Source organism: Aotus nancymaae, unplaced genomic scaffold, assembly GCF_030222135.1.
Source record: "Aotus nancymaae isolate 86718 unplaced genomic scaffold, 86718_ANA_hifiasm-v0.15.2.pri h1tg000003l, whole genome shotgun sequence".
Taxonomy (NCBI): Eukaryota; Metazoa; Chordata; class Mammalia; order Primates; family Aotidae; genus Aotus; species Aotus nancymaae.
The window spans coordinates 37,512,412-37,539,819 of NW_026988414.1; the positions used below are offsets into that span (position 1 = coordinate 37,512,412).

A 27,408-nucleotide genomic window follows, 5' to 3' on the forward strand; every position below is an offset into this window, starting at 1 on the left:
AATTATGTGCAATTCTTGAGGATGGACTGGATTCAGAAGGTAAAAGAGAAAGGAACAAACAAATTAACAGGGGTACACAGAGTCTGGAAGACAGAATAATTTGGTTCAGAGTCCATTGGAGAATTATAAAAACGTATCTTGACCAGGAACTTGCAAACCTGAGATGTGGAGTTCTCATCCTGACCTGGCCACTTATTCATAAACTGTGAGATCCCTGGCAAGTCAGAACTTCTCTAAAACTGCCAACGAATGAGTTATTTATTCACGCAACAAATATTGATTGAATATCCACTATGTGCAAGGCCTTATTCTAGGCAGAATTTGTAAATCATGGTAAAAATTTGGACTTTTCTAGTGTACTGAGGAGCCCTTTAGCGTTTTAAATATGAGCGGATGATGATATGATTATACTTTTAAAAGATCAATCTGGCTGCTGTATATGTTGAACTGTACGGAACATGAGGAAAAAGAGTAATTATTGCAATAATCCAGACAAAAGTTAATGGTGTTGTACATAACAGTCTTATGAGTATCAGTGGTGAAGAGCATTTCAAATGGTTGGGATCCAAAATACAAAACACTTTTTGTATACAAATATACTTTATAAGCAATAAAGTACAGTACAAATATCAGAGGTAAACACTGTTATTACTAATTTCCATGGAGAATGATCAGAAAAGTCAAGTGCAATATAAACAGTATGATAGCACTAGCAAAACTGCCAATCACAGAAATGTTCAAAACTTTTTTTTTTTTTTTTTTTTTCTTTGAGATGGATTCTTGCTCTTTTGCCAGGCTGGAGTATAGTGGTGAGATCTCAACTCGCTGCAACCTTCACCTCCAGGGCTCAAGCAATTCTTGTGCCTCAGCCTCCCGAGTAGCTGGGATTACAGGCATGAGCCACCACACTCAGCTAATTTTTGTATTTTTTAGTAGAGACAGGATTTCACCATGTTGGACAGGCTGTTTCTGGACTCCCGACCTCCAGTGATCCGCCAGCCTCAGCCTCCCAAAGTGCTGGGATTACAGGTGTGACCCACCTTGCCCAGCCAAGTTCAAAACATCTTGAAGGTCAAACATCCACTCCAAAGTAACAAAAGGACTTAGTTATATATAATAGCCACTACAAATAATTATAATTTTTGTAGACAGTACATAGGCATAACCATGAGGAATCCCAAAATTTTAAGTATTCAAGAATTCAGACCTAAGAGATCAGAGTATATATTTTCAGAAGCTACATTTAATGAATCTGTTCCAGGCCCAAAATAGAAAGCTGAAGTCCAACTAGAGTATAATTAATAATGTTAAGACAGTTAAGAAAAAAGCCACAATATTTATCTACAAAAAACAGATAAGGATAATACAAGAAAGGAAAATTACAGGCCAATTTCATTTATGAATATAGAGACAAAATCCTAATTAATAGATTACTAGGCCAAATCTGTCATATAAGTGTGTGTAATACTTACATGTGACTATGTATGCATACATATGCGTGTTAGCATATAAATGTACATATATCCTATCCAGGTGGACATTAAATGCTAGGACAGTTCAATATCTGAAAATCTACTTATGTAATTCACCATATTAAACAGATAAAAGGAGAAAAGCTATATGATCTAATAGATGCAGAAGAAGATTTGATAAATCTCCATACTTTTTCATGACAAAAATCCTTAGAAAATAAGAAAACAGAATTTCCTTAATCTGATAAAGAGTAGCTACCAAAATCCATGGCAAACAGCATACTTTAAAACTTATGAAGCAGTCTCCTTACAGTCAGAAGACAGACTAGGTTCTCCACTCTTACACTGTTAAAAATTATACTGGATGTCTTAGGCATTGAATGTTTCAAATAAAAGGTCATGAGAAACAAGAAAAGTCTGAGAAAATGTCACAGCCAAGAGAAGCCTAAGGAGACATGACAACTAAGTGTAATGCAATATCCTGGATGAGATCCTGGAACAATAACAAAAAAGACACAAGGTAAAAACTAAGGAAATCTGAATAAACTATGGAATTTTAGCTTTTTTTTTAGTTAACAATAAAATAAATAAATAACACTAACTCTTTAGTTAATAATAATTTAACAATACTAGTTCATTAACTGTAACAAATGTATCATACTAATGAAACTATCTTTGCAAAAATCGTAACTAAGGAAATTATGACAGTGAAAGAAATCAGATCTAACCAGTTCCATCTTGCTTCTAACCTTTAAGCTGTCCTTGTTCATACCTGGATATAAGCTGAACTAACTTTGGGAAGGAATTCAATTCAAGGTTTTGACTCTGAAACAAAATTGATAATAGCCTTTTTCCAAAAAGATTCCCTTCTTTGCCTGGGGACCAGTCTGCCTTTGCAGGACTAATAAAATTAGCTACAAGATTAGAAATCACTTTAGGGGTCATGCAGCCTCTGGCTCCAAGAAGTGTGAACCTTCCCAAATTGCTCCGGGAATAACATCACTATTGTAAAACCTAAGATCAGTGCTTGAGACATTTTGCAGACCCTGCACTAGATGGATCAGCTGACACCACTCAGACCCGTAATCTGGCCCAACCAGTTCTGCCATCCCACACAAGAACAGAAGACAGCAAGAAAAACTCACTTCTACCAGCTATGATTCCATCTACGACCTGACCAATCAGCGTTCCCAACTACCCAACCCCTACCTGCCAATTTATCTTTAAAAATTCTGATGCCCAAATGCTCCCAGACACTGATTTGAGTAATAATAAAACTGCAGTGTCCTGCAAAGCTGGCTTTGTGTGAATTACTCTTTTTCCATTGCAATTCCCCTGTCTTCATGAAACAGCTTCTAGGCAGCAAGCAAGGTGAACTTGTTTGGCAATTACATAAATGTAAGATGTTAATAATAAGGGAAACTATAAGATGCGGGGGGGGGGAGGATAAATACCTCCTCAATATTTCTGTAAATCTAAAACTTCTAAAAAATAAAGTCTGTTAATAAAAAATATATGTATAAACAGGCCTGGCACAGCTCACTCCTGTAATCCCAGCACTTTGGGAGTCCAAGGCAGGCAGATCACTTGAGGTCAGGAGTTCGAGACCATCCTGGTCAACATGGTGAAACCCCGTCTCTACTAAAGATACAGAAAATTAGCTGGGCATGGTGGCGCGTGCCTGTAATTCCAGCTACTTGGGAGGCTGAGGCAGGAGAATTGCCTGAACCCAGGAGGCGGAGGTTGCGGTGAGCCGAGATCGCGCCATTGCACTACAGCCTGGGTAACAAGAGCGAAACTCTGTCTCAAAAAAAAAAAAAAGAAAAAAAAAAAATACAAAAATTAGCCAGGTATGGTGGCACATGCCTGTAATCCCAGCTACTTGGGAGGCTGAGGCAGGAGAATCGCTTGAGCCCGGGAAGTGGAGATTGCAGTGAGCCAAGATCATGCACTCCAGCCTGGCTGAAAAAGTGAGAATCTGTCTAAAAAAAATTTACATATATACATATATGTAATTATATATATATATTATATATATAATTATATATATTATATACATATTATATATAGTATAAACAATTCAAACACTTAGAAAAATAAAGGGTAAGGATTGGAAGGAGAATAAAAACTTAAAGATGCAAAAACTAGCTACATAGAAAATCTAAGGGAATCGCTAAACTATTAGAACTATTAATAAGAGTTGAGTAAGATCAGTACTTTAAAAAGATGAGCGGCAAAGCATTTACTTATAATAATAACGTGATAACCGATTAAAAAATGTAATTTTTAGAATGTACCATTTGCAATAATTAGGGGGAAAAAAATCTAACAAAAGTAGTATAACACTTCTGTGAAGAAAAAATATCTTCCCCTCTATTGTGGTCTGAAAGTTTGTATCCCACTGCCCCTGTCCTCACCAAAAATTCACTTGTGTGATGACACTAGGAGGTAGGGCCTTTGGGAGATGATTAGGTCATGAGGGTGGAGCCTTCATAAATGGCATAAGTACCCTCATAAAAGAGGCTCCAGAGAGCATGCTCCGTCATATGAGAACACAGCAAGGTGCTGTCTATGAACCTGGAAATGGGCCCTCACCAGACAATGAATGTGCCAGTGCCTTGATCTTGGACTTCCCAGCCTCCAGAACTATAAGAAATAAGCTTCTGTTTTACTCATTAGATTAATAACAATTTAAAATCTGATAACATCAAGTGTCAGTAAGGAAACAGTAAAGCAGGAAAAGGGTAGATGTAAATTGGTACAATCACTCTAGAGGGCAATTTAGTAATATCTAGTAAGGCTGAACAGAGTATATCCTACAACCAAACAACTATCCTTCCAGTTATACACCCAGAGAATCTCTCAGATACAAGAATAGAGAAACAGGTTCAGAAATGTTCACTGCAGCATGCAGTTATAATAGCAAAAACCTAATTGTCCATGAGTAGGAAAAGTAATACAATGTGGTACAGTCCAACTCTATAAAGTGGTAGGTGCCCAAGTCAGTCTTGATTAGTGCTTCTAGGCCCACGAGATATATGGGAAATGTTACACACAGTAGAATAAAAAAGTTACACTAAAAAAAAAAAAAAAAAAAAAAAAAGTTATACTCTATATTGTATTTTTAAAATGATTTTGCAGCAAGTATGATGAAATCCTGATAATTATTGAATCTTAGGGGTGGGTATACACATGGGCTTCCTTTTATTATTCCTCTATTTTTACGTATACTTAATTTTTTTCATGATAAAAATAGAAAAAGAGAAGAGACAGAAGCCAACTTGAAGAAACTCCCATTAACGAAAGATGAGATCATTTTAGTATCAGAAAGAATGTCCAGCCTCAGCAAGATAGCAAGACCCCATCTCCACAAAAAATTTAAAAACTAGCTAGGTGTGGTGATGTGTGCCTGTAGTCTCCGCTACTTGGGAGGCTGAACTGGGAGGATCACTTGAACCTAAAAGTTTGAAGATGTAGTGAGCTATGAGTATGTCACTGCACTCCAGACTGGACAACAGAGCAAGAACTTGTCTCCAAAAAAGAATAATTGCAATAGCTTGAAATATATAATCAAATATACCAAAATTCATAAATACATAGTAATATTCCATTTTAAAAAGAAAACAACTTATTGGTCACCTTGAGAAGTTGCTAAGGCAACAATTCATTATTCTAAAAGTGGATAAAGAGAATGTTTTTCTTATACAGACTATACTTCAGTAAACCAAATAGCTAGGAAGAGAAAATTCATTTTTGTAGACAAATCATAGCTAATTAATGCTGAAGCGATAATATAATCAGAATATCAAGGCCAACCATTGTGGCTTACACCTGAAATGCCAGCACTTTGGGAGGCCGAGGAGGGCAGATCGCTCTAGGCCAGGAGTTCAAGACCAGACTAGGCAACAAGGTGAAACCCTGTCACTACAAAAAATACAAAAATTAGCCGGGCATCGTGGTGTATGCCTAAAGCAGGTAAAGCACTTGAGCCCAAAAGTTGGAGACCAGACTGGACAACATGGTGAAACATCATCTCTACAAAAAATACAAAAATAAAGTAAAATGATTTAAGAGACATAATAGCCAAATGGGCACAACAGAGCTAAACTGATCCTGCTGACACCCTAATTTCTGGCTCCTGAAATGAAAAAATCAACTGTATAAAAACATCTTCTAGCTAATAAAAGAAACTGAAAAGACTGGCTATTGGATGACACTAAGAAATTGCTAAAGTCAATGTGATAATGGCATTTTTTTAAAGCATTATCTGTTAGTGATCTATACTGATGTATTTATGGTGAGACAAAATAACACCTAGGATTGTTTTTTGTTTATGACATGGAGTCTCAGTCTGCCACCCAGACTGGAGTGCAGTAATGTGATCTTGGCTCACTGAAGCCTCTGCCTCCCGGGTTTGAGCGATTCTCCTGCCTCAGCCTCCTCAGTAGCTAGGATTACAGGTGTCCGCCACCATGTCTGACTAATTTTTGTATTTTTAGTAGAGACAGGGTTTCACCATGTTGGCCAGGCTGGTCTTGAACTCCTGACTTCAAGTGATCTGCCCACCTTGGTCTCCCAAAGTGCTGGGATTACCAGCATGAGCCACCACACCTGACTGGATTGGTTTCAAAATACTCCAGCAAAAAAGGGAAGACTAACTCTATATTTTTTCATGTTTCAAAATATCCATAATAATAAAGTTTTTAAGAGGAAGAACAACCAAAATGTGATACAACTTCATACATGCTAAGAATGGAAGAATGAATATAATTAAAAAAGACAGATAATAACAAGTGCTGACAAGGATATAAAGAAACTGAAACCCTTATACACTGCTGGTAGGAATATAAAACGTCACAGCCACTTTGGAAAATAGTCTGGCAGTCTATCAGTTAAATACAGAGTTACCATGTGATCTATCAATTCCACTCCCAGTCATACCCAAGAGAAATGAAAACTTATGTCCACACAAAACTGTGTATATAAATGTTCAAAGAAAAACTGATTTGGAGTTGTAGTGATATCCAAAGAACACAACTATGAAGATACTAAAAAGCCACCAAACTGTAAGCTTTAAATGAATGAACTATATGGTATATATAAATTATATTTCAATAAAGCTGCTAAAAAGATAAACAGTGCAATGGAAGAGAGGATGAAAAATTTTTACTTAGTGAGTGGCATACCCTAGAATAAAAACAGAAAGCAAATCCATAACAGCTGAAAAGTAGAAACAGCCCAACTGTCCATCAACTAATGAATGAATTTAAAATGTACTACATCCATACAATGGAATGTTATTTGGCAATAAAAAGGAATTTATTTACATGCTAAAACATGAATGAAACCTTGAAAACAAGCTAAGTGAAAGAAAACAAAGGACCACATGTTATATAATTTCATTTTTATGAAATGTGCAGAATAGGTCAATAGAGACAGAAGGCTGATTAGTGGTTGCGTAGGGCTGAGGAGGATAGGGAAGAATGGAGACGATGGCTAAGGGCACAGGAGCAATGAAAATACTCAAAATTGTGGTGATATCCATGGGCACAACTATAAAGATAGTAAAAGCCACTGAACTGTAAGCTTTAAATGAGTGAACTATATGGTATATATAAATTATATTTCAAAAAAGCTGCTAAAAAGATAAACAGTGCAGTGGAAGAGAGGATGAAAGATGAAAACTTAGTGAGTGCCATGCCCTAGAATAAAAACAGAAAGCAAAAATCTGATATGCAGTTGGGAACCCCAGACCAAGAAACATTTTTATTAGAACTTATAAAATTCCTCAATATTTGTATGTAATACTTGGCTGTTAAATTGTTTTAATCCATTCTTGATTCTACATGATGACACACAGTAAAGTGTATAAAATGAAAAGTACGACATGCTTCTTTACTAGGAAAGCAAAGATAATGGGAGTCTGAAAGGCTGAATACCACTCCACAGCCAGGCTCGGAGAGAACAAAAACACAAAGGGTAAAGTAAATGCAAAGATAGTATGAATGCTCAGAGTTACTAAGTGGAGTAGGAGGAACTGGAGCTTTCAACAAAGAAGAAAAGTGGGAATGTTGGTATGAGAATGAGAAGAGTTATACAGCTTAATAACAGAAAGCCTACAGAGAATAAAGGAGGTAAGGAAAAACCCTGAAAAGAGTAGATGCTGCTTGTCCCAAATGCCATGTTCATCTTTCATTTAATTCACTGTGGGTTGAATTATGTCCCCGCAGAAGATATTTTAGACTTCTAAGCCCAAGTATCTGTGAATATGACCTTATTTGGAAACAAGATCTCTGCAGATGTAATCCAATTAATTCAATGATTGGTGTCCTTATAAAAACAATGGAAATTTAGACACAGACACACAGTGACAGAAGAATGCATTGTGAAGATACAGACAGACACGCAGGGAGGCATGGGACAATGGAGGCAGAGAATAGAATGATAACACCTATAAGCTAAGGAATAGCAAGGACTGCCAGCAACCATCAGAGGTAGGAGAAGGGTAGACAATGCTTCTTCCTTGAGAGCCCCTAAACAAAGCTAAACTGATCCTGCTGACAGCTTAATTTCAGACTTCTCGTCTCCAGAACTGTGTTAAAACAAATTTTGGTTGTTATAAGTCACCTAGTTTGCAGTACTTTGTTATGACAGCTATAGGAAACTAATACAGTCATCAAACCACTGCATTTTCGGCTTTCTGTACTAGACTATGGATATATACTCGTCGTCAATCACCAAATCCAATAGCTCTATTTCATAATTCACTTGTTTTAACATGTGACACTGTCAATAATTTCTGCCTTGAATCTCTTTTTATTTTATTCCATGAATCTTTCTTGGTTACCTTATTCTCTCTCTTTAAGGTTGCCCTTTCTCAATCTCTTTTGTTTCTCAGAATTCTATGTTTACGGTTTCCCAAGATTTTGTTCCTGTTCTTTAATACTTTAATATGCTCTACTTGAGCAAGTTTTTCCATTCCTATTACTTCAATTGTTTCTAATATATTAATGAAGCTCTATGCCTATAGCTGTCTACCCCATTCAAACCTCAGCTTTGAATTATCTCATGAAATTGTTTATCAAAAATTTCTGCTGAAATATCCTCTGGCACTCAAAATATATCTTATAATCAGACCCATTTTTTAGTAGCCCACATGTCCAAAATAAACAAATTTATCATCTTTTCCCTCCATCAGCAATAACAAAAACATTCTCCGATCCTGATGCCCCAGGTTAAGCTGATTGCATTCTCTTATACACACCAGATAAGACCAGCAAGACCAAACAATGCAATAGTCCCAACATCCTCAAAAATAAGACCCAAATAAGAATAATATCCAAAAACCTGGGAAACAGTAGAAGCAAAAGAAATGCCGCCAACTCACAGGTGTAACAAAAGAGGACAGATTCCCTGGTACAAGCTCCCTCCCTAAAAGTCTAGAGCCAGACTAGTGCCACAGTACGGGAGAGTGGGAAGAATAGAATAAATGGAAGATGGAACCTTCTAGTGACATTTCAGGCAATCTTCTAGTTGCCTTTTTTGTTTAATGCAATTTCAATTATTTCATTCTCAGGACGACATGCTCTTGGGCCCCTCTCAGGGCAACCTATAAAGAGATTTTCTCCCAGCTCTCTATACTGCAAATAAGGCTGCTCCTACCTCATTGTCAGCTCCCAAGGCGTTGAATTGCTCCCATTTGTAGGTCCAATATCTGGCTTCCTCCTCTGGAATATCTACCATAAAAAAAAAAAAAAAAAGAAAAGAAATTATATCAGCAGGTAAAAAATCATCAGTAGATAATACTTGATTCAGACTAATGACTGAGGTCAGAAGGTGGTGGTGATGGACAAGTTTTAACTGGTGGTTTGGTTCTTGTCATGAACATTATGTTTACTCTTCACAAAAAAACACCAATACAATGTACTGTTATTCTCATTGTTATTTTGTAGATGAAGAAACTGAACCTCAGAGACATAAAATAATCTGGCCAAGGTCACAGTTTATAAAGAGATGAGCCATGAATCAAACCATGGTTTGTATGATTCCAAAAACTACATTCTATCTATGTAACTATACTTCCTTCCCCTCAGCAAGACCAAAACCATCCAAAGAATTAGCTTAGTAGAAAAGTTACATGCTGAGATATTGAGATGCTCAAAATTCAAAGGTCTTCTCCCCAAAAAGTTAAAAGTAGAATTACCATGTGACACAGTTCTCCCACTTTGGGTTATATATATGAAAGAACTGAAAGCAGGATCTCAAAGAGATACTTGCACACCCAAGTTCCTAGTAGCATTATTCACAATAGCCAAGAGTTGAAGCAACTGAAGTGTCCACTAATGGATGAAAGGATTAACAAAATGAGAGATTTACATACAATGGAACATTATTCAGTCTTAAAAAGGAAGAAAATCCTGGCACATGCCATAATATGGATGAACTCTGAGGATGTTACACTAAGTGAATTAAGTCCATCATAAAAAAACGATAAATATTGTATGATTTCACTTACATAAGGTAACTAAAGTAGTCGGATTCACAGAAAAAAAACAATGGTGGTTGTCAGTGGATGTGGAAAGGGGGAAATGGGGAGCTGTTTGATCGGAACAGAGTTTCAGCTTTGCAAGGTGAAAAAGTTCTGGATATCTGTTCTACAACAATGTGAACGTACTTAACACTAGTGAGGAAAAGCGCAAAGAACGAGAGGACGCCACACTTTCAGACGAATATTAGTTGCTCACGGACCAGGAGATTCCCAGTGGAGGAGCACCACGGGTCGCCAGGGCGACTCTTGTGGCCGGCGTGGCGGTTTTGCTGGTGCCTTAGCTCGGCAGTTCTTGGTGCAGAGTCCGGAGATTCCCGGGCAGAAAAGCACCATCAATCTTAACACCGCTATTTTGGCCGGCTCAGTGGATTGCTCAGATTTTGGCGCAGGGAATCAACAAGTTGGACGTCAGAGACCCAGTTAGAAAGTTGGTAATTATAAAGACGACAGACGGACAAATATATAATGAAGGGAAGAAACCAGCGTAAAAAGGTAGAGAATACTCAAAATCAGAATGCCTCTCCCTCTACAGGGGATTGCAATTCCTCATCAGTAACGGAACAAGGCTTAATAGATTACACGTGTGTTCCAATAACAGAAGCAGGTTTCAAAACGTGGGTGATAAGAAACTTCTGTGAATTAAAAGAACTTGTTCTAACCCAATGCAAAGAAACTAAGAACCTTGAAAAAAGGTTTGACGAAATGTTAACGAGAATGGACAATTTAGAGAAGAATATAAGTGAATTGATGGAGCTGAAAAACACAACACGAGAACTTCGCGAAGCATGCACAAGTTTAAACAGTCGAATTGATCAAGCAGAAGGAAGGATATCAGAAGTCGAGGACCAGCTCAGTGAAATGAAACGAGAAGACAAGAATGCAGAAAAAAGGATGAAAAGGAATGAGCAAAGTCTCCAGGAACTATGGGACTATGTGAAAAGACCTAATTTACGTTTGATAGGTGTACCTGAATGTGATGAAGAGAATGAATCCAAGTTGGAAAATACTCTTCAGGATATCATTCAGGAAAATTTTCCCAACCTGGCAAGGCAGGGTAATATTCAACTCCAGGTAATACAGAGAACACCACAAAGATATTCTTCAAGAAGACCAACCCCAAGGCACATAATTGCCAGATTTATTAGGGTTGAAATGAAGGAGAAAATACTAAGGGCAGCCAGAGAGAAAGGTCAGGTTACCCATAAAGGGAAACCTATCAGACTTACAGCAGATCTCTCAGCAGAAACCCTACAAGCCAGAAAAGAGTGGGGACCAATATTTAACATCCTTAAAGAAAAGAACTTTCAACCCAGAATTTCCTATCCAGCCAAACTAAGCTTTATGAGTGAAGGAAAAATTAAATCTTTTGCGAACAAACAAGTACTTAGAGAGTTCACCACCACCAGGCCTGCTTTACAAGAGCTTCTGAAAGAAGCACTATACATATAAAGGAACAACCAATATCAGCCTTTCCAAAAATATATCAAAAAGCAAAGAACTTTAACACAATAAAAAATTTACATCAACTAATGGGCAAAACAGCCAGCTAGCATCAAATGCCGGTATTAAACTTATATATATTTTAATTGGATAAAAAGCCAAAACCCATCGGTATGCTGCATCCGGGCCCATCTTACATGCAACAATACACAAAGACTCAGAGAGAAGGAGGAAGATTTACCAATCAAACAGAGAGTAAAAATAAACTAATAAACAAAAAGCAGGAGATGCAATTCTCGCCTCTGATAAAGTAGACTTTAAAGCAACAAAGATCAAAAGAGGCGAGGAATGACATTACATAATGGCAAAAGGATCAATGCAACAAGAAGAGCTAACGATTCTATAGATCAACGAGATAGAAAATTAACAAGGATATTCAGAACTTGAACTCAGACCCGGAACAAGTAAACTTAATAAACATTTATAGAACTCTCCACTTCAAATACACAAAACATACATTACCACCTCACACCTATCCCAAAGGTGACTATATAATTGGAAGTAAATCACTCCTCAGTAATCGCATAGCATTTCATAGGTTTAAATTAAATATTGGTTGGCTGTTTGTTTGTTATCTTCTTCCCTTATTCCTTCCTGACTACATCATTAAGTATAATTATCAGTATAAAAGAGGTTTTCAATACCCATTACTAAATTGCATTCTAGCCTGGGCAAGAAAGCAATACTCCCATTCTCTCTCCCTCTTTCTTTTCCTTCTCCCTCCTCCCCATTCTCTCTCTCTCTTTCTCTTCCTTTTTCCTCCTTCCTATTCTCTCTCTTTCTCTAAAAAAAAAAAAAAACACTAGTGAACTGTACACTTCCAAATGGTTAAGATGCTAAATTTTAAGTTATGTCTTTTACCACAATTAAAATTTTTTTAAAAGAAGCTATAAAAAAATACTCAGGTTTTGTGCCTGGAAAATATTAGATGCTCAAATATTTGTTAAATCAGTCTCTAAGTGAAAATATTTGAATTTTTAAAAATAATGATATAATGGTATATCCTCATTTCTAAATATTTTAAACTGACTATAACAACTTCTCACCAAAATTCACCTTTTGAAAACATCAAGTATGACCATATAACCAGCACAAAAGAGAAACACTCAGGCAATATATGGATCATGTCAACTTCAGAGACATTTAAACAGATACACTTTTTTAGTAGCCCACGTGAATAAAGCAAATATAGCCCTTTCCTTTCTCCTTTGTTCCTTCTGTCCAAAACTTCAGCTCCTTCCCTTCAACTAGCTCTTTAGCAATTGGTGGCAATATTTCAAAGCCTTATTAAAAAAATACACACATACACCTTCAAATAATCTACAATGTAATTTATATAGCACTTTTTCATCCATATGGTACATCTCTAAAATGGTATACTATGCACCTGTTACAAATAAGGAGAGTGGGAGGTGCAAGGTGGAAGAGGAGTTGCTGCTGCTGTGGGTCTATATGCTCTGATGTGGGATGATTCACCAAAATATATTAAGTGGAAAACAGCAAGGCACAGGGAATGTGTTAGAATATGCTACTATTTGCGTTTTAAAAAGAAGATGGTGGGGTTTGTGTGTGTGTGTGTGTATATACACATATATAAGCATCTATATAGATATACAAGAAAGTATTAATAGTGGTAGCCTATAGGAAGAGAATGGATTTCTGAAGACACTCATCACTGGATAGCTTTTTAAACCATTGTAAATTTATGCCTGCCTCACCCCACAAAAAATAGTTTTAAGAAGAAGAAATAGAGAGGAGATACAAGCATGTTTATCGCAGTGTTATTTATTGCAGTACAAACTTGAAACAACCAAAATACCCAAAAAGAAGTAGTTAAATGTATTATACAAATAGTTAAAATTAAAAGCCCAGGCTCTAGAGTCAGACCATGGCCAAAATACTTAAATACTCTCTGCCTTAGTTTGCTTATCTCTAAAGTGGGAATAATAGTTGGGTCTGCCTCAAAGGACTGAAATGAGGATTAAATGAGCTAACATATGTAAATACTTAGTGACATGCCCACTGGCACACAATAATTCACCATAATTGTTATTTTATTATTACTGATGTTTTAAATAAAATAAACCACTAAAAGTAGAATAATATCTATTTTATATAAGATTTATAACTATGTAATTAGTGATACAAAAAGTAATACTACATTAAAAAACAACCATTTAAAGTCTCTGGAAATGGTCCTAAGTGCATACAGCAAATGACAAAACATTTATTCAAGAATATCTACTAAAATTTGGTGAAAATGGCTAATATCTGTGGTATGTGAACAAAAACCCACTCCCTTCGATTGCTTTTCCCTTCACTTGCAGCTTGGTCTACAGTCCCACATGAAAGTCTTCCTTTCTATTTTTCTGAAGTAATAGTTGTTCTGAGTTTAGTTCTTTCCGAGCTAGCTGGAAAATCATTCTTTTTTGCTTAAATCACCATAGGATACAAGACACAAATACACTGATATCATAAAATAACAGCAGTAACAATAGGATATGCAAATATCAATAATGTGAATGGTAAAAATTAAAATTAAACTAATAAAAATTAACTAAAGGTATCATACAAAATAATCAAATAAAGATTAAAAATTAGGAAATACAAAAGACTGCCAAGAATGTACAGCAACAGGCACTCATCAGATACAATTTATAAAAGTATAAATTGGTATAAGCTTTTGGACAAGGAACTCAGTAGTATCCATGAAAAGTAATGATGCACATACCCTTCGATCCAGCAATTCCATTTTAAGAAATTTATTCGAGATTCAAAATGGGCAAAGATATACAAAGTTGTTAGTCAGCAGTATATAACATCAAAAAAAAAACTGAGAAAACCTACATGTCAATCAATAAAGGATTACTTAGATAAATTATGGTAGGCCAGGCGTGGTGGCTCATGCTTGTAATTCCAGCACTTTGAAATGCTGAGGTGGGCGGATCATTTGAGGTCAGGAGTTTGAGACCAGCCTGACCAACATAGTGAAACCCTGTCTCTACTAAAAAATACAAAGTCTTAGCCAGGTGTGGTGGCACAAGCCTGTAATCTCAGCTACTCAGGAGGCTGAGGCATGAGAATCACTTGAACCCAGGAGGCAGAGATTGCAGTGAGCCAAGATTATACCACTGCACTCCAGCCTGGGCGACAGAGCAAGACTCCGTCTCAGAAAAAGGGGGAAAAAAAAGAATAAATTATGGTAGAGGCAAATCTGTTCAGATGAACAAGATAGATCTTAAGGTACAACATGGAGCAATGTCCAGGATAAATGTCTAAGTAGTTTGTAAAACACTTTATCAGTGTGTGTGTGTGTGTGTGTGTGTGTGTGTGTGTGTGTGTATTACATAGAGTATGATCCAAATTTTGCCAAAATAAATTTTTGGAAAAATAAATGTCATGTGTCTAAACCAAAATACAAGAATGTTAACAGTAGTTTAACACTGGGGAAGGCAAAGAAGGTTAAAGGAACTGGGAAAATAAACTTTTAACTTTTTATCCATGTACATTTCCTTACTATTTGAATTTTTATCAGGAGCATGTATTGTGATTTAATTTACATTTTAAATTATTCTAATTACCAGTGCTCTTTAATACTTAACAAATCAGAAGGTATAGTTACCTCAAGACAATAAATGCTTATTTTCAAAATAAATCTAACAAGTCAATATTTCATAAGTCGTTATAACAAATAGTCACACAAAATTAAATGAGTTAAAGAGGATGCTTTTTAGTGTAGATTCTTTAATGAGCACCATTCTATATTCTACTTTGCACCATTCCCTGGGTGCAGTGTTATGGGAAAAAGAGTAAAGACAGAATATCCTTAAAGGAGATAGCTGAGGTGACAAAATATACATTAATGAAACAATTAGCAAACAATTTCAAACAATATGGTAAAAATTATTAAATAGTTTTTAAATTTTAATCAAATAGACTTACCAAAAGGCAACTCAAATCTTGTATCAAGCAAAATTTTATGAGGAGTTGGGTTTCTAGTTCCACAGATCTCATCGTCTTTCATTAATGTCTCTGCCTCCAATGTGGACCATTCCCCAGGCCCTTCCTAGGAAACAAAGATCTAAGATTAAAGTTTAATCTTTCTTGGCTCCCTTTTGGTTTGAGAGTCAGATTTTATTCTCTGAAGTTCCTTGTTTGAGAGCTTCTGAGGGCCATTCACATCCTGATAAGGCAAACATGCCACTGTCACCACCTGCCTCCACTGCATGTGGCTTCTGTTCTCCCTCTTTGGTGGGGAGAGCAGCTTTTACTGTGCTCAGCTCTGCAGGTCTAATGAGGACAGAATGTCTGGAGCAGCATACTCTAAAACTAAGCACCTCTGTGGATCAATATTTAACCTGTACAGTTCTTAATGACTGTTTCACTGTTTCTAGTCAGTAAAAAGCTACTAACACTGCTGGCTAAATAGGATTGAACTGGTGCTGCAATGAAAATTAACTGCCCATCTGCCTGAGGGAGTAGAAACTTCGCTATAAAAGAAATACAGAAAATAGAGGCAACTTCAACTTCCCCATTCCAAGAGAAAACTCATGGTCCATGTTAACATCAAATAGAATATGACAGATTTTGTCCAGGTCGAAAGTGTCAATGGGGAAATAACACTGAGTTATCATCTAGTCTAGGAAAGTGGGGCAAATGTTCAATCCCAGGAATAATGCATAGAGATAGTGTGAATACAGATTGCCAAGCCTGGTAGTTCCTTAAACTCTATTAGGGTTACATATAGAAGAAGGGCATTGAAACCAGTTCCTTGGAGACTGGTAACTCAAAGAAACAAAGCAGAGAATAGCCAGCCAGCTGGCTAAGGAAGTCTAATGGGACTCCTCCCAGGGCAGTGACTTAAAGGAGAACATAGAAACCACAAGTACCCTAAGTTAACATACACACAAGCACACACTCACCTTAGAAGGGGCTATCTACCTGGCAAGGCTGAAGAGGTACTCTGGAACCTGTGAGTTTAGTCACAGGACATAGGGTAGGCCAGAATCAAATGAAATCATCTGAACCTTCAAGTGAGGTTAGGAATAGGCAGGTTACATGCCCTCTAATTAGAAAGGAGGAAGAATAATCCAAGATGCATGGATGAATATTAACTAAAGTGGGGCTAGCATGGGGAAAAGCATGGGCTAGGAACCATACTTCCAAACAGGCAATGCAATGACTGACCTCATCCGATTGACGAATAGTCTTCAGCGCAATCCACACAGTCCCCACCATGGTGTCCCAGATCAGTCCTTTGTTCCATACTTCCACACTTAGACCCAGGTCCAGGCGACTAATCTCACTAAAGGAAAGAGGAAAGCCCTTTGAGGAAAGCTACACAATATGAAAGAAACAACTGCATCCCCTGTTTTGCTAAACTTTGAATGTTTTCTCACCAATACCCTGTCTTCAGGGAAAATCAAAATTTCCCAGAATGCTGCAACCATTTTTAGGCTCCAAGAAACCTATGTAAGGTATCCATAGAAAACTGCCTTTGCTACAGTTATATAAGTTCCAGAGACCTGCTGTATGACATAGTGCCTCCAGTTAACAATAAGGTATTGTGCACCTCAAAAATTTAAGAGGGTAGATTTCATATTAAATGTTCTTAACACACATACAACAAAAAAAGGAAACACAAGTAAACTTTTAGACATGATGAATATATTTATTACCTTGATTATGGTGATGGTAACCAAGTTTATACATATGTCTAAATTGTACACATTAATTATGCACAGTTTTTTATATACCAACTAAATCTCAATGAGGATGGGAAGGAAAAAGGAAGAAAAATGGGGCCGGGCGCAGTGGCTCACGCCTATAGTCCCAGCACTTTGGGAGGCCGAGACGGGTGGATCACGAGGTCAAGAGATTGAGACCATCCTGGTCAACATGGTGAAACTCCGTCTCTACTAAAAATACAAAAATTAGCTGGGCATGGTGGCGCACGCCTGTAGTCCCAGCTACTCGGGAGGCTGAGGCAGGAGAATTGCTTGAACCCAGGAGGCGGAGGTTGCAGTGAGCCGAGATCGCGCCATTGTACTCCAGTTTGGGCAACAAGAGCGAAACTCCGTCTCCAAAAAACAAAAAAAAAGAGAGAGAGAGAAAAAAAATAAATAGATAAATAAATAAAAGAAAGAAAAATGCCTTTGTCTATCCGTTCTTTCCACTTTGGAGATAGAATCATGATTAGACTAGTGCAGTTTCACAAAATATGAGGCCAAAAAATGAGGACATTATTGTCAGGCCTACCTGACAATTTTCACCCATAGGCAACAGTTTTATATGTTTTATTGTTAACTAACACTGCTTCAACTTAAACAATGCACTGCATACTGGAAACTTTTAGGAAAGATAAGTCTTCTTTACAAGATTTATAAGGCTGGGCATGGTGGCTCAAGCCTGTAATCCCAGCACTTTGGGAGGCACATGGATCACCTGAGGTCAGGAATTTGAGACCAGCTTGGTCAACATGGCAAAACTGTCTCTACTAAAAGTACAAAAATTAGCTGGGCATGGTGGCGCATACCTGTAATCCCAGCTACTTGGGAGGCTGAGGCACAAAATCACTTGAACCCCAGAGGCAGAGTCAAGATCGCGCCATTGCACTCCAGCCTGGGTGACAGAGTCAGACTCCATCCCACCCAAAAAAAGGTTTGGGGGAGGGATTTATGAAAGGGAGTCCAGGTAGAAGTAGGGTCCCTGAGAACATATAAATTTGACAGAAACATGTTGTCAGAGGCAAGTGAGGGGCTCTAGAATGTGCTAGTTTATATCACTCAGTCCCTGGAGGACTCAGTAATCATTATTAAACTAGGCACTATCACTTATAAGTAAAATTATTACCATGGGATAATAAATATAATGATTTTCCTATAACAATAACCAGGGGGAAAAAATTCAAAAAGAAATCATTCCAGAAACAGCCAGATAAGCACTCTTTAAAAGCAGTGTCATACATGGTAGAATATCTGCTTGGAAGGACTAACTCAAACATAATCCCAGTCTTAAACTAGAATATGCAAATAGTACTTGTGTTAATGCTAAAAACATTCTTCAGAAAGCTCTTATTGAAACACAAGGTTACTGGAGGGGTAATCCAAAAAAGATGAGAAAAGCCCAATTCCAGCAGAGAAAGCAGAAAGGCATTCTCAGGAAAACAACAGCTATTCATCACAAGTAGAAGTTTCAAGTTTGTACTTTAGAGAAAGCTTGGGTTCTTGTTGTACTATAAATGTTCTCAGATTCACAAGTTTGAGATATAAAATTATAGCCATATAATTCATGTCAGGTGTTGAAAATGAATAAAGCAAAGAAAATTTGTCTCTTTCATATAAATATAATACAGCATAGAAGGTACTGAGTTAATTTATTCATTTAATTAATATTTCCTGAGCACTTACAAGACATATGACTTGGTGCTTTGGAGAAGAAACATAATATAGGACTCAGGTTTTGTGTCCAAAAACATCTAAGCTAGGCCGGGCGCGGTGGCTCACGCCTGTAATCCCAGCACTTTGGGAGGCCGAGGCGGGTGGATCACGAGGTCAAGAGATCGAGACCATCCCGGTCAACATGGTGAAACCCCGTCTCTACTAAAAATACAAAAAATTAGCTGGGCATGGTGGCGCGTGCCTGTAATCCCAGCTACTCAGGAGGCTGAGGCAGGAGAATTGCCTGAACCCAGGAGGCGGAGGTTGCGGTGAGCCGAGATCGCGCCATTGCACTCCAGCCTGGGTAACGGTCGCAAAACTCCGTCTCAAAAAAAAAAAAACAAAAAACAAACAAAAAAAAACATCTAAGCTATCTGGAGAGCTGTTCAATGCCACAAAGTAGATGAATAAACCTAGCCACTAAGTTACAGTGTTCACAGTGGGGAAACTAAGCTTTTTGTCACGTAGTTTAATTCAGTCTCATTAAAAAATTAGTCTTGGAAAATAAATGTAACATTCTCAAATCCATCAGACTTATCCTTCATTTGAATATGGAATAGAAAAATTGCTTGGGCCAGGTGCAATGTCTTATGCCTGTAATCCCAGATGTTGGGAGGCTGAGGTGAAAGGATCACTTGAGCCCAGGAGTTCGAGACCAGCCTGGGCAACATGGCAAACCTTGTGTCTACTAAAAAACAAAATTGTAATTAGCTAGACACTAAAAACAAATTTTTAATTAGGCACTACAGACATACACTAGGAGGCTGAGGCAGGAGAATTGCTTGAGCTGAGGAGATCAAGGCTGTAGTGAGCCGAGATGGTGCCACTGCATTCCAGCCTGGGCAACAAAGTGAGACCCTGTCTCACAAAATATTAAATAAAAAAAAAAGAAAAAAAAATTGCTTGGGAATACATATGTAATATTCCCATAGCAACTCCCAAATAGCATCTCCAGCTTACAGACAGAAGAAATAGCCAGAGGTCTTTAACAGCTTGACTTGAACAGATAAAGAAGAAAATCTGTTCTTCAGAGAACTCTCTGGGGAGAAGGCCCAAACAATGAATATATATATTCTATAAGAAGCTTCTCATCTCACCTACATTTGCTCAGCAGGCCCAGCTAAGAGAAGTCTGAGAGTTCTATTTATGCTTCAGACCCAGGACCCTAGGGAAGTTTCTTTTCTGATAATTAATTCAATCAACAATATACATAAATGTGTATAGAAGACTCTGGGCTATATAAATTCACACAAATGGTAAAGATGCCCACCTTACTCTTAAGAAATGAACAATCTAGTCCTAAAAACAAGATATGGAAATATTAAAAACAAATAATATAAGAAATACCAAAATGGATATTAGATATTGCCGCATAATACATCATGGAGAAGGAAAAAGGAGAACAGAAGACAAGGAAACCAGCAATGAAGTTTCCAGCGACAAAAGAACAGGGTAGTACACAGAGTTCTGCAAGGAGTGAACCAAAAAAATAATAAATATAATAGGACAGGATAGGAGGAATAAGGAGTAGGAAGAGCAGAAAAGTGGAGAAAGTAGCTAATAAAACCCACATGTAAAAGAAGAGAGGGCAAAATTCACACAGCATCTCAATGTGGGAGACAAGGATGAAAATTCACACATACCACAGCAGGGTTGAAAGGGGAAGTGCTATGGGAAATTAGAAAATAAACACATAAGAATAAGGCTGCTATGCTGATGAGAGGCTCCAGAGATCACTGTGTTTCACATGATAGGAACAGTTATAACCAGAAGTAATGGTTATAGTGAACTGGAAGTGCTAGGATACCATAGCCAGGACTATGGCTAACATACTGGCATGGAAAGAGACTTTTATAAACCATAAGTAGCTGACTCTGCACACTGCATGTATAAAGAAAGAAACATGTGCTTACTCCATTGCTGGTTTCCTGTCTCACAGGTCTCACGTCACTGTCACTGAGAGAGGGAATAAATGAGGCTTGTATAATCTTGAGAGAAAGGCAACCAATGAGAAACATAACACCATTGGCCTCCTTCTGTTTGAAGCCCAGTTTTCCCTCAGTTTCCAAGACACCATTATCTCCTGGCTCTCCTACCTCTCTGTTCAATCCTTTTTAGTCTCCTCTGTCCCCTCATTAAATGCTGCTACTCTCCAGCTTCTGCTCCAGTTCCTTTATCACCATACACATTCTCTCCCTAAGCTTTCTCATCTTCACCTATGGCTTCAAATGACCAAAATATTTCTCCAAAGCAGACGTCTTCCCTGAGTGCTGGCTTCAGGTTTCTAACTATCTTCTGTACTTCTCCTTCCTATCTGTCCTATAAGAATCTTAAATATAAGATTGTCCATAACTGATCTTATATTAATCCCTATCCTAATGAGTGGCATACCACCCACCCCATCTTCCAACCAAATCTTTTGGTTCTACTTACTGAAGATCTTCTATTCATCCTTTTCTATGTCTTCTGCTATTGTCCCAGCCCAAAACCTCATAATCCTTGCCTTTAACTATCACAATAATGGTCCTATAGGAAGCAATATAGGCCAGATGCAGTGGCTCACATCTGTATTCCCAGCACTTTGGGAGGCCAAAGTGGGAGAACTGCTTGAGCCCAGGAGTTTGAGATCAGCCTGGGCAACATAGTGAAACTCCATCTTTACAAAAAATAAAAACATTAGTTAGGGTGTGATGGTACATGCTTGTAGTTTCCACTACTCAGGAGGCTAAGGCAGGAAGATTGCTTGCGCCCAGGAGTTAGAGGCTACGGTGAACTATGATCATACCACCGCACTCTAGCAAGGGTGACAGACTGAGATCCTATCTCAAAAAAAAAAAATAAATAAGAGAAGCAATATATTAAGAGCCCAGAGGATTGGAAATGTCTCCCCATAAAAATAATAACCATCCCTATGTCCCTCTGAGCTGCACCATAAAACAGGCAAATCGATTTCAGTTCAGTTTCAAATATCACAGCAATTTCAATACTTTTTCTCATTCAGCCCCTTCATGCCCACCTCCAACTCCCAAGAAAACAAGCATAATCTTGTGAGAGAAGTAAACCTTTACAGATAAGGAAATCAGCATCCTAGAAAGCTAAATGATTTGCCTAGTTCTTGAATATATTCTGTACTTTTCTCCCCTTTTCTAGAACAGGAACAAAAAATTCCCGAAACTTAAGAGGAGGAAAGAAAGAAATATCAAGTTCTTAAAGCCGAAGTTTAATTAAATCATAATATACTAAACTTTGTGGTACACAAGAAATTCTACTAATATTTATTCATTTTAATTAATTAAATATAGGATATTTTACTCCATAAAGCAAAAGGATTATAAGCACGGAAATCTTCAGCCTCTGAAACAGATGACTTAGGTACACACAAAGATACAGTCTCTCACATGCATGGCCACATTCCTTCAAGGAGCCTTCTAAAAATCAAAGAAAGACGAAGTTATGTTTAATGTCATGCTAAGTATGTTGTATTATATTCTAATTCTGACCATTGAGAAAATCTGACTATGTAGTATTTTCACTGACACAAATCAATTGGGAGTTTACCTGCATTATTATTCATCTCTAAGAACAAATTACGAATCCACGAAAAATAAAACTTCTTTAACTCACTTATTTCTATAACTCTGCAGTTTTCAAAAGAGTATTTAACAGTACCAGTACATTTTATAAATCTCGAAAATATAAAAAATTTTCTAATTGTTTCATCCAATGCAATTATCTTAAAAAGATTATTAAATGTGTAGGCACACTGCTGCTGCAGAATACTTACAACATGAAATCCTGTTCCCAGGAAGGCTGATCACCACGAACTGCTACAGTTGTACTCTTCACATTCTGAACTTTCAGGGTCACATAGGTGTTAAATTTATCTTTGAAAAAATGCAAAATGGAAACATAATATTAAGCTCTTGGAATTAATATAGAAATTAAAGTATTACATGTGCAAGAAAAAAATGAAGCTATATACAGTACAATATAGCCTCATTCAAGACGTAGTAGAGTTGCTAAAATTATAAAACTACACACTATCTTCAAGAGCATAATCTCAAATACTGTTTTTTAAATTTTAAGAAATTGTATATCTGACCCAACAGATATGCATACACACTCTCAAACTGAGACAGATGCATGAATGTAAGATATGATAAATTGAGATTTTCTTTTCTAATTTATTTAATCTATTTCTATGGAAATCCTAAACTACTAAATTGATTTTATGCCTCACTTGCAGTCTGGGGGGCAATATTCAAATCTGATTGATCTACTAGGAAAGATAAGGTACATAAATTTATAAGATGTAGAAAGAGGTAAGTACCAGAAGGAAAAAAGAAAAAGTGATAAGGAACTGCAGAGCTGTTGACTGGGGCAAGAATTAAGAAAAGATCTCCACAAAGAAAGTAGATTTCAATCTTGATCTATTCGGTTTGGCCTAAAGCACAAGTTACAGAAAAAGAATTTTTTTTTTTTTGAGACAGAGTGTTGCCGTGTCACCAAGGCCAGAGTCCAGTGGCACGATCTTCACTCACTGCAACATCTACCTCCCAGGTTCAAGCAATTCTCATGCCTCAGCCACCCAAGTAGCTGGAATTACAGATGTGCGCCACCATACCCAGCTAATTTTTTTATTACTAGTAGAGACGAGGTTTTACCACATTGGCCAGGCTGGTCTCAAATACCTGACCTCAAGTGATCTACCCATCTCAGCCTCCCAAAGTGCCGGGATTACAGGCATGAGCCACTGCACCTGGCCAAAAAAAGAAATATCATCACAGAGTTGAGAAAAGGAAATTCTCTAACCTGAGAGTACAAGTTGAGTACTAAACAAAGGTGGTGGCCTGAAACTTCAAACTCAGGCATCTCACCTGATGCTGTACTACAGCACATTTGCCACTTGCTAACTACATCCACATCAGCCATGATTAGGGGCACTGAACTGAGGGTTTGCTTTTCTATGTAAGAAATTAATCCTAATTTTATAAAATGAAAAAATAGCAAACTATCACTTTTGACTCATCAAACTGGCAAACATTGCTTAACATGATTACCTAATGTTAGAGAAGATGTGAGAAAATGGGATTCGTCATACACTTTCAGCTGAAGGTAATCTTTTTTTTTAAAATATCATTTAAAATTGTGTAGTTTTACACTTATCAACATGGAAAACTTATAATTATATTAAAGATACATGAAGACAAAGGCCCATAGAAGGAGAATCTCCATCCATATCCAGTAGTAGCACCACTGCAGTAGGCCACTGAACTATGTTTTATGTAACATTATTTTGTACTCCACCCCCAACGTACTGACCAGAACAAGAGTAAATAACCCAAGAGTAGCTAGTCCATGAGCTGGCCAAAAGCTGAAACCAACCTGATTCCTCCTCAAAGATTTTAAATAGGGTAAAAGGATAAATATTGACAATTGGTGGTTGGTGCTAAAGCTAGAAAGAAGGGGTATAAATTCCATTGAAGCAGCTTTATGGGTGCAAGATGGGTAAGCATAGAAAACCAGCTGGGAGAGAAACAACAGAGCAGATTCTCAGAAAAGAGAAGTCCTAACCCAGAGCCAGCAGAGAGAATAGTAGGCTCAGAAACTGCTTTCATTACTGTTGCACCCAAGGTCCAGTTTTTCAGATTTTCCTGGGTTCCCAAGCATATTCATGTATTTCCAGTAACCTCCCAGCTCCCCTCTTTTCTTCTCCAGCAGTAACCAGAGGAAGTCTTCCTAAGTGACATTCAAAATTGAGGAAATGCATATTAAATAAGGAAATACCAGTTTTTATCTTCAGATGGACAAAGATTTTAAAGTTTCATATTTGAATGTTAATAAGGATTTGGGAAAATACATGTTCACAAACTTTTGTTCTCAGTATATATAGTAAAAACCTGCAGAAGAACAATTTGGCAGGAGTTACCAAATTTTTAATAAATATATATACCTTTGACCCACCAATTCTATTTCTGACTCTAGTACACAGATACATTTGCAAAAGCAAGCAATAAGAAGTGCACAAGAACACTTATTGTTTGTAATAGCAAAAACTTGGGAACCTAAATATTAGTATTAATTGATCAGGGACCTATTAATCAATCAGGGCACAAGTCTACAACAAAATTCTGTATAGCACCTTAAAAGAATGAACCAGACACACACACACACACACACACACTCTTACACTTTTATGATGTGTTGCTAGGGAGGAAAAGCAGGTTGCATAAGATATGTTTCACATGGTCTATTTGTATATTTTAAATTTTGAGAAATTTTATATATGATCCATAGATACATATACACATACTCTCAAACTGAAACAGATTCATGAACTGTAAGACCTGATACACTGATATTTCAATATTTATCCACTAATTGTCAATATTTATCCTTTTACCCTATTTCAGACTTTTTCTGAGAAAAATTGTGTAGTTTTGTACTTATCAACATGGAAAACTTATAATTATATCTGAGAAAAAGTCTGAAAAGGTATATCAAAACCTCTGGATATATAGTTATTATTGAGAAGTAGAATTGGGTTAGCCAAGGGGTAATAAAACTAATTTTTCACTAAATTAATGATTTCATTAATTTAGTGAAGTAATGAATTAAATTACTGAATTTGATCAATGAATTAATGATTTTTAAAAATTGCTTTAAAATAACAGAAAATACAAGAGGAAAAGATTTAATAGAAGGCTAGCCTTACCTGGTGAACCCTGGAATTTGGCCCTTTTAACTGCAAGAGAAAAAAGAGGATACCATGAAGAATATTTCCAAATTCATTTTACTTGAGCAACATTTCTTGGGCACTATGTACCAATGTTAGAGTTAGGTTTAGATTGTTAAATCTAATCCTGGAGGAAAAAAAAGCTGAGACTTCTGATCAAAACTTGAAAGGCAGAGAGAGCCCTTAAAAGTCAATCTAATCTCATACCCAATGCAAAAATCTCTGTTCCAGGCTCCTGACAACAAGGTAGAGAGATCTAAATTACTCCTGTGGCAGGCAGCCAGTTTCATGTGAGATATCTTCCAAAGGTTTAAGTTACAAATGTTCCTTATTTAAAACCCATCATAGAAATCCCCTCTATTCTCTTCACGCCAAAAGAAGAGCATAACAGGCCAGATCTAGATAATAACATTTAAAACAAGAATGAGAAATAACTTCTTTTTGAAAATAAGCAGATATTAAGAGGAGCTCCTGTCTATGTGATCAGACAGTGCTATTTCCAAAAAGGCAGTAGAGAACTACACAGGAAAGAATCCCACACTGGGAGTGCACATGCTAGTTCCTGGGAAAGGTCAAAGACCATACATGCAGATAAACTGCTAAATCCCAGAAAGCACCAAATAACTATCAAAGAAGATGAGGGCTACCTGCCACAGGGAAAAAAAGATAAAAGAAAACCCTAAAACACAAAACCTGGAAAGGATGCTTAAGGGTGTATGTCTGCCATCCTCTTTATCCTGCATTACTACTGAAAGCTTCATCTTAACTAACATCCAAGCCTTGCTTAATACCTCTAAAAGATGGGTTATTCTGTACCTTTTACAAGGTCCTCTTCATTTTCAGACAGCATTTTACTAAAATCTATTCTTTTTATTGAAACAAAGTCTATCTCTCACTGGAGACTGCCTTTTGTAGTCCCATTTCAGTTCGAATACTCTTCCCAGCGTAAATGTGTAGAAAGTACATACACATCTCTCTGAATGGCCTGGCTAAAGCTACCTTAAAAAGATTAAGCTCTATAATTACTAATTGGTTAATAAGTATAAATTTGCGATTATGCTAGTTAACTATATAGTGATAATAATGGTTCTGTGATGTGACACTCTATTGAGTGTCAACTTGATTGGATTGAAGGATGCAAAGTATTGTTCCTAGCTGTGTCTGTAAGGGTGTTGCCAAAGAAGATTAACATTTGAGTCACTGGACTGGGAGAGACAGACCAACCCTCAATCTGGGTGGGTATCATCTAATCAGCTGCCAGTGCAACTAGGATAAAAGCAGGCAGAGGAACATGGAAGGGCTAGACAAACTGTCTTCTGGTCTCCATCTTTCTCCTATGCTGAATGCTTCCTGCCCTTGAACATCAGACTCTGAGTTCTTCAGCTTTGGGACTCTTGGTCTTACACCCATGCTTTGCCAGGGGCTCTCAGGCCTTTGACTACAGACTGAAGGCTGCACTGTTGGTTTCCCTACTTTTGAGGTTTTAGGACTTAGACTGCCTTCCTGGCTCCTCAGCTTGCAGATGGCCTAGTGTGGAACTTCACCTTGTGATCATGTGAGTCAATTCTCCTAATAAACTCCCCTTCATATATATATACATATCCTATTAGTTCTGTCCCTTTAGAGAACCCTGATTAATACAGGTTCTTTCTAGGGTCGGGGGTGGGGATGTTAGGGAGGTTGAGTGTGGCGATGAGGGGTAGGGAGTGGGGG

General features: G+C 37.3%; 1 protein-coding gene across 3 annotated transcripts in view; it reads right to left on the reverse strand.

Annotated features, from left to right (window-relative positions):
* Nucleotides 1–27,408, reverse strand: part of UNC13B (unc-13 homolog B) — a 234,758-nt gene that overhangs the window by 145,891 nt on the left and 61,459 nt on the right. For all 3 annotated transcript variants that reach the window (XM_064380317.1, XM_064380316.1, XM_064380312.1), the window contains exons 2-6: nt 25,675–25,704; nt 22,744–22,843; nt 16,708–16,825; nt 15,463–15,586; nt 9,135–9,208 (exon numbers count right to left, since the gene is read on the reverse strand). In XM_064380317.1, the coding sequence (XP_064236387.1) occupies nt 9,135–9,208; nt 15,463–15,586; nt 16,708–16,825; nt 22,744–22,843; nt 25,675–25,704 (446 nt within the window). The remainder of the gene's footprint in view (nt 1–9,134; nt 9,209–15,462; nt 15,587–16,707; nt 16,826–22,743; nt 22,844–25,674; nt 25,705–27,408) is intronic.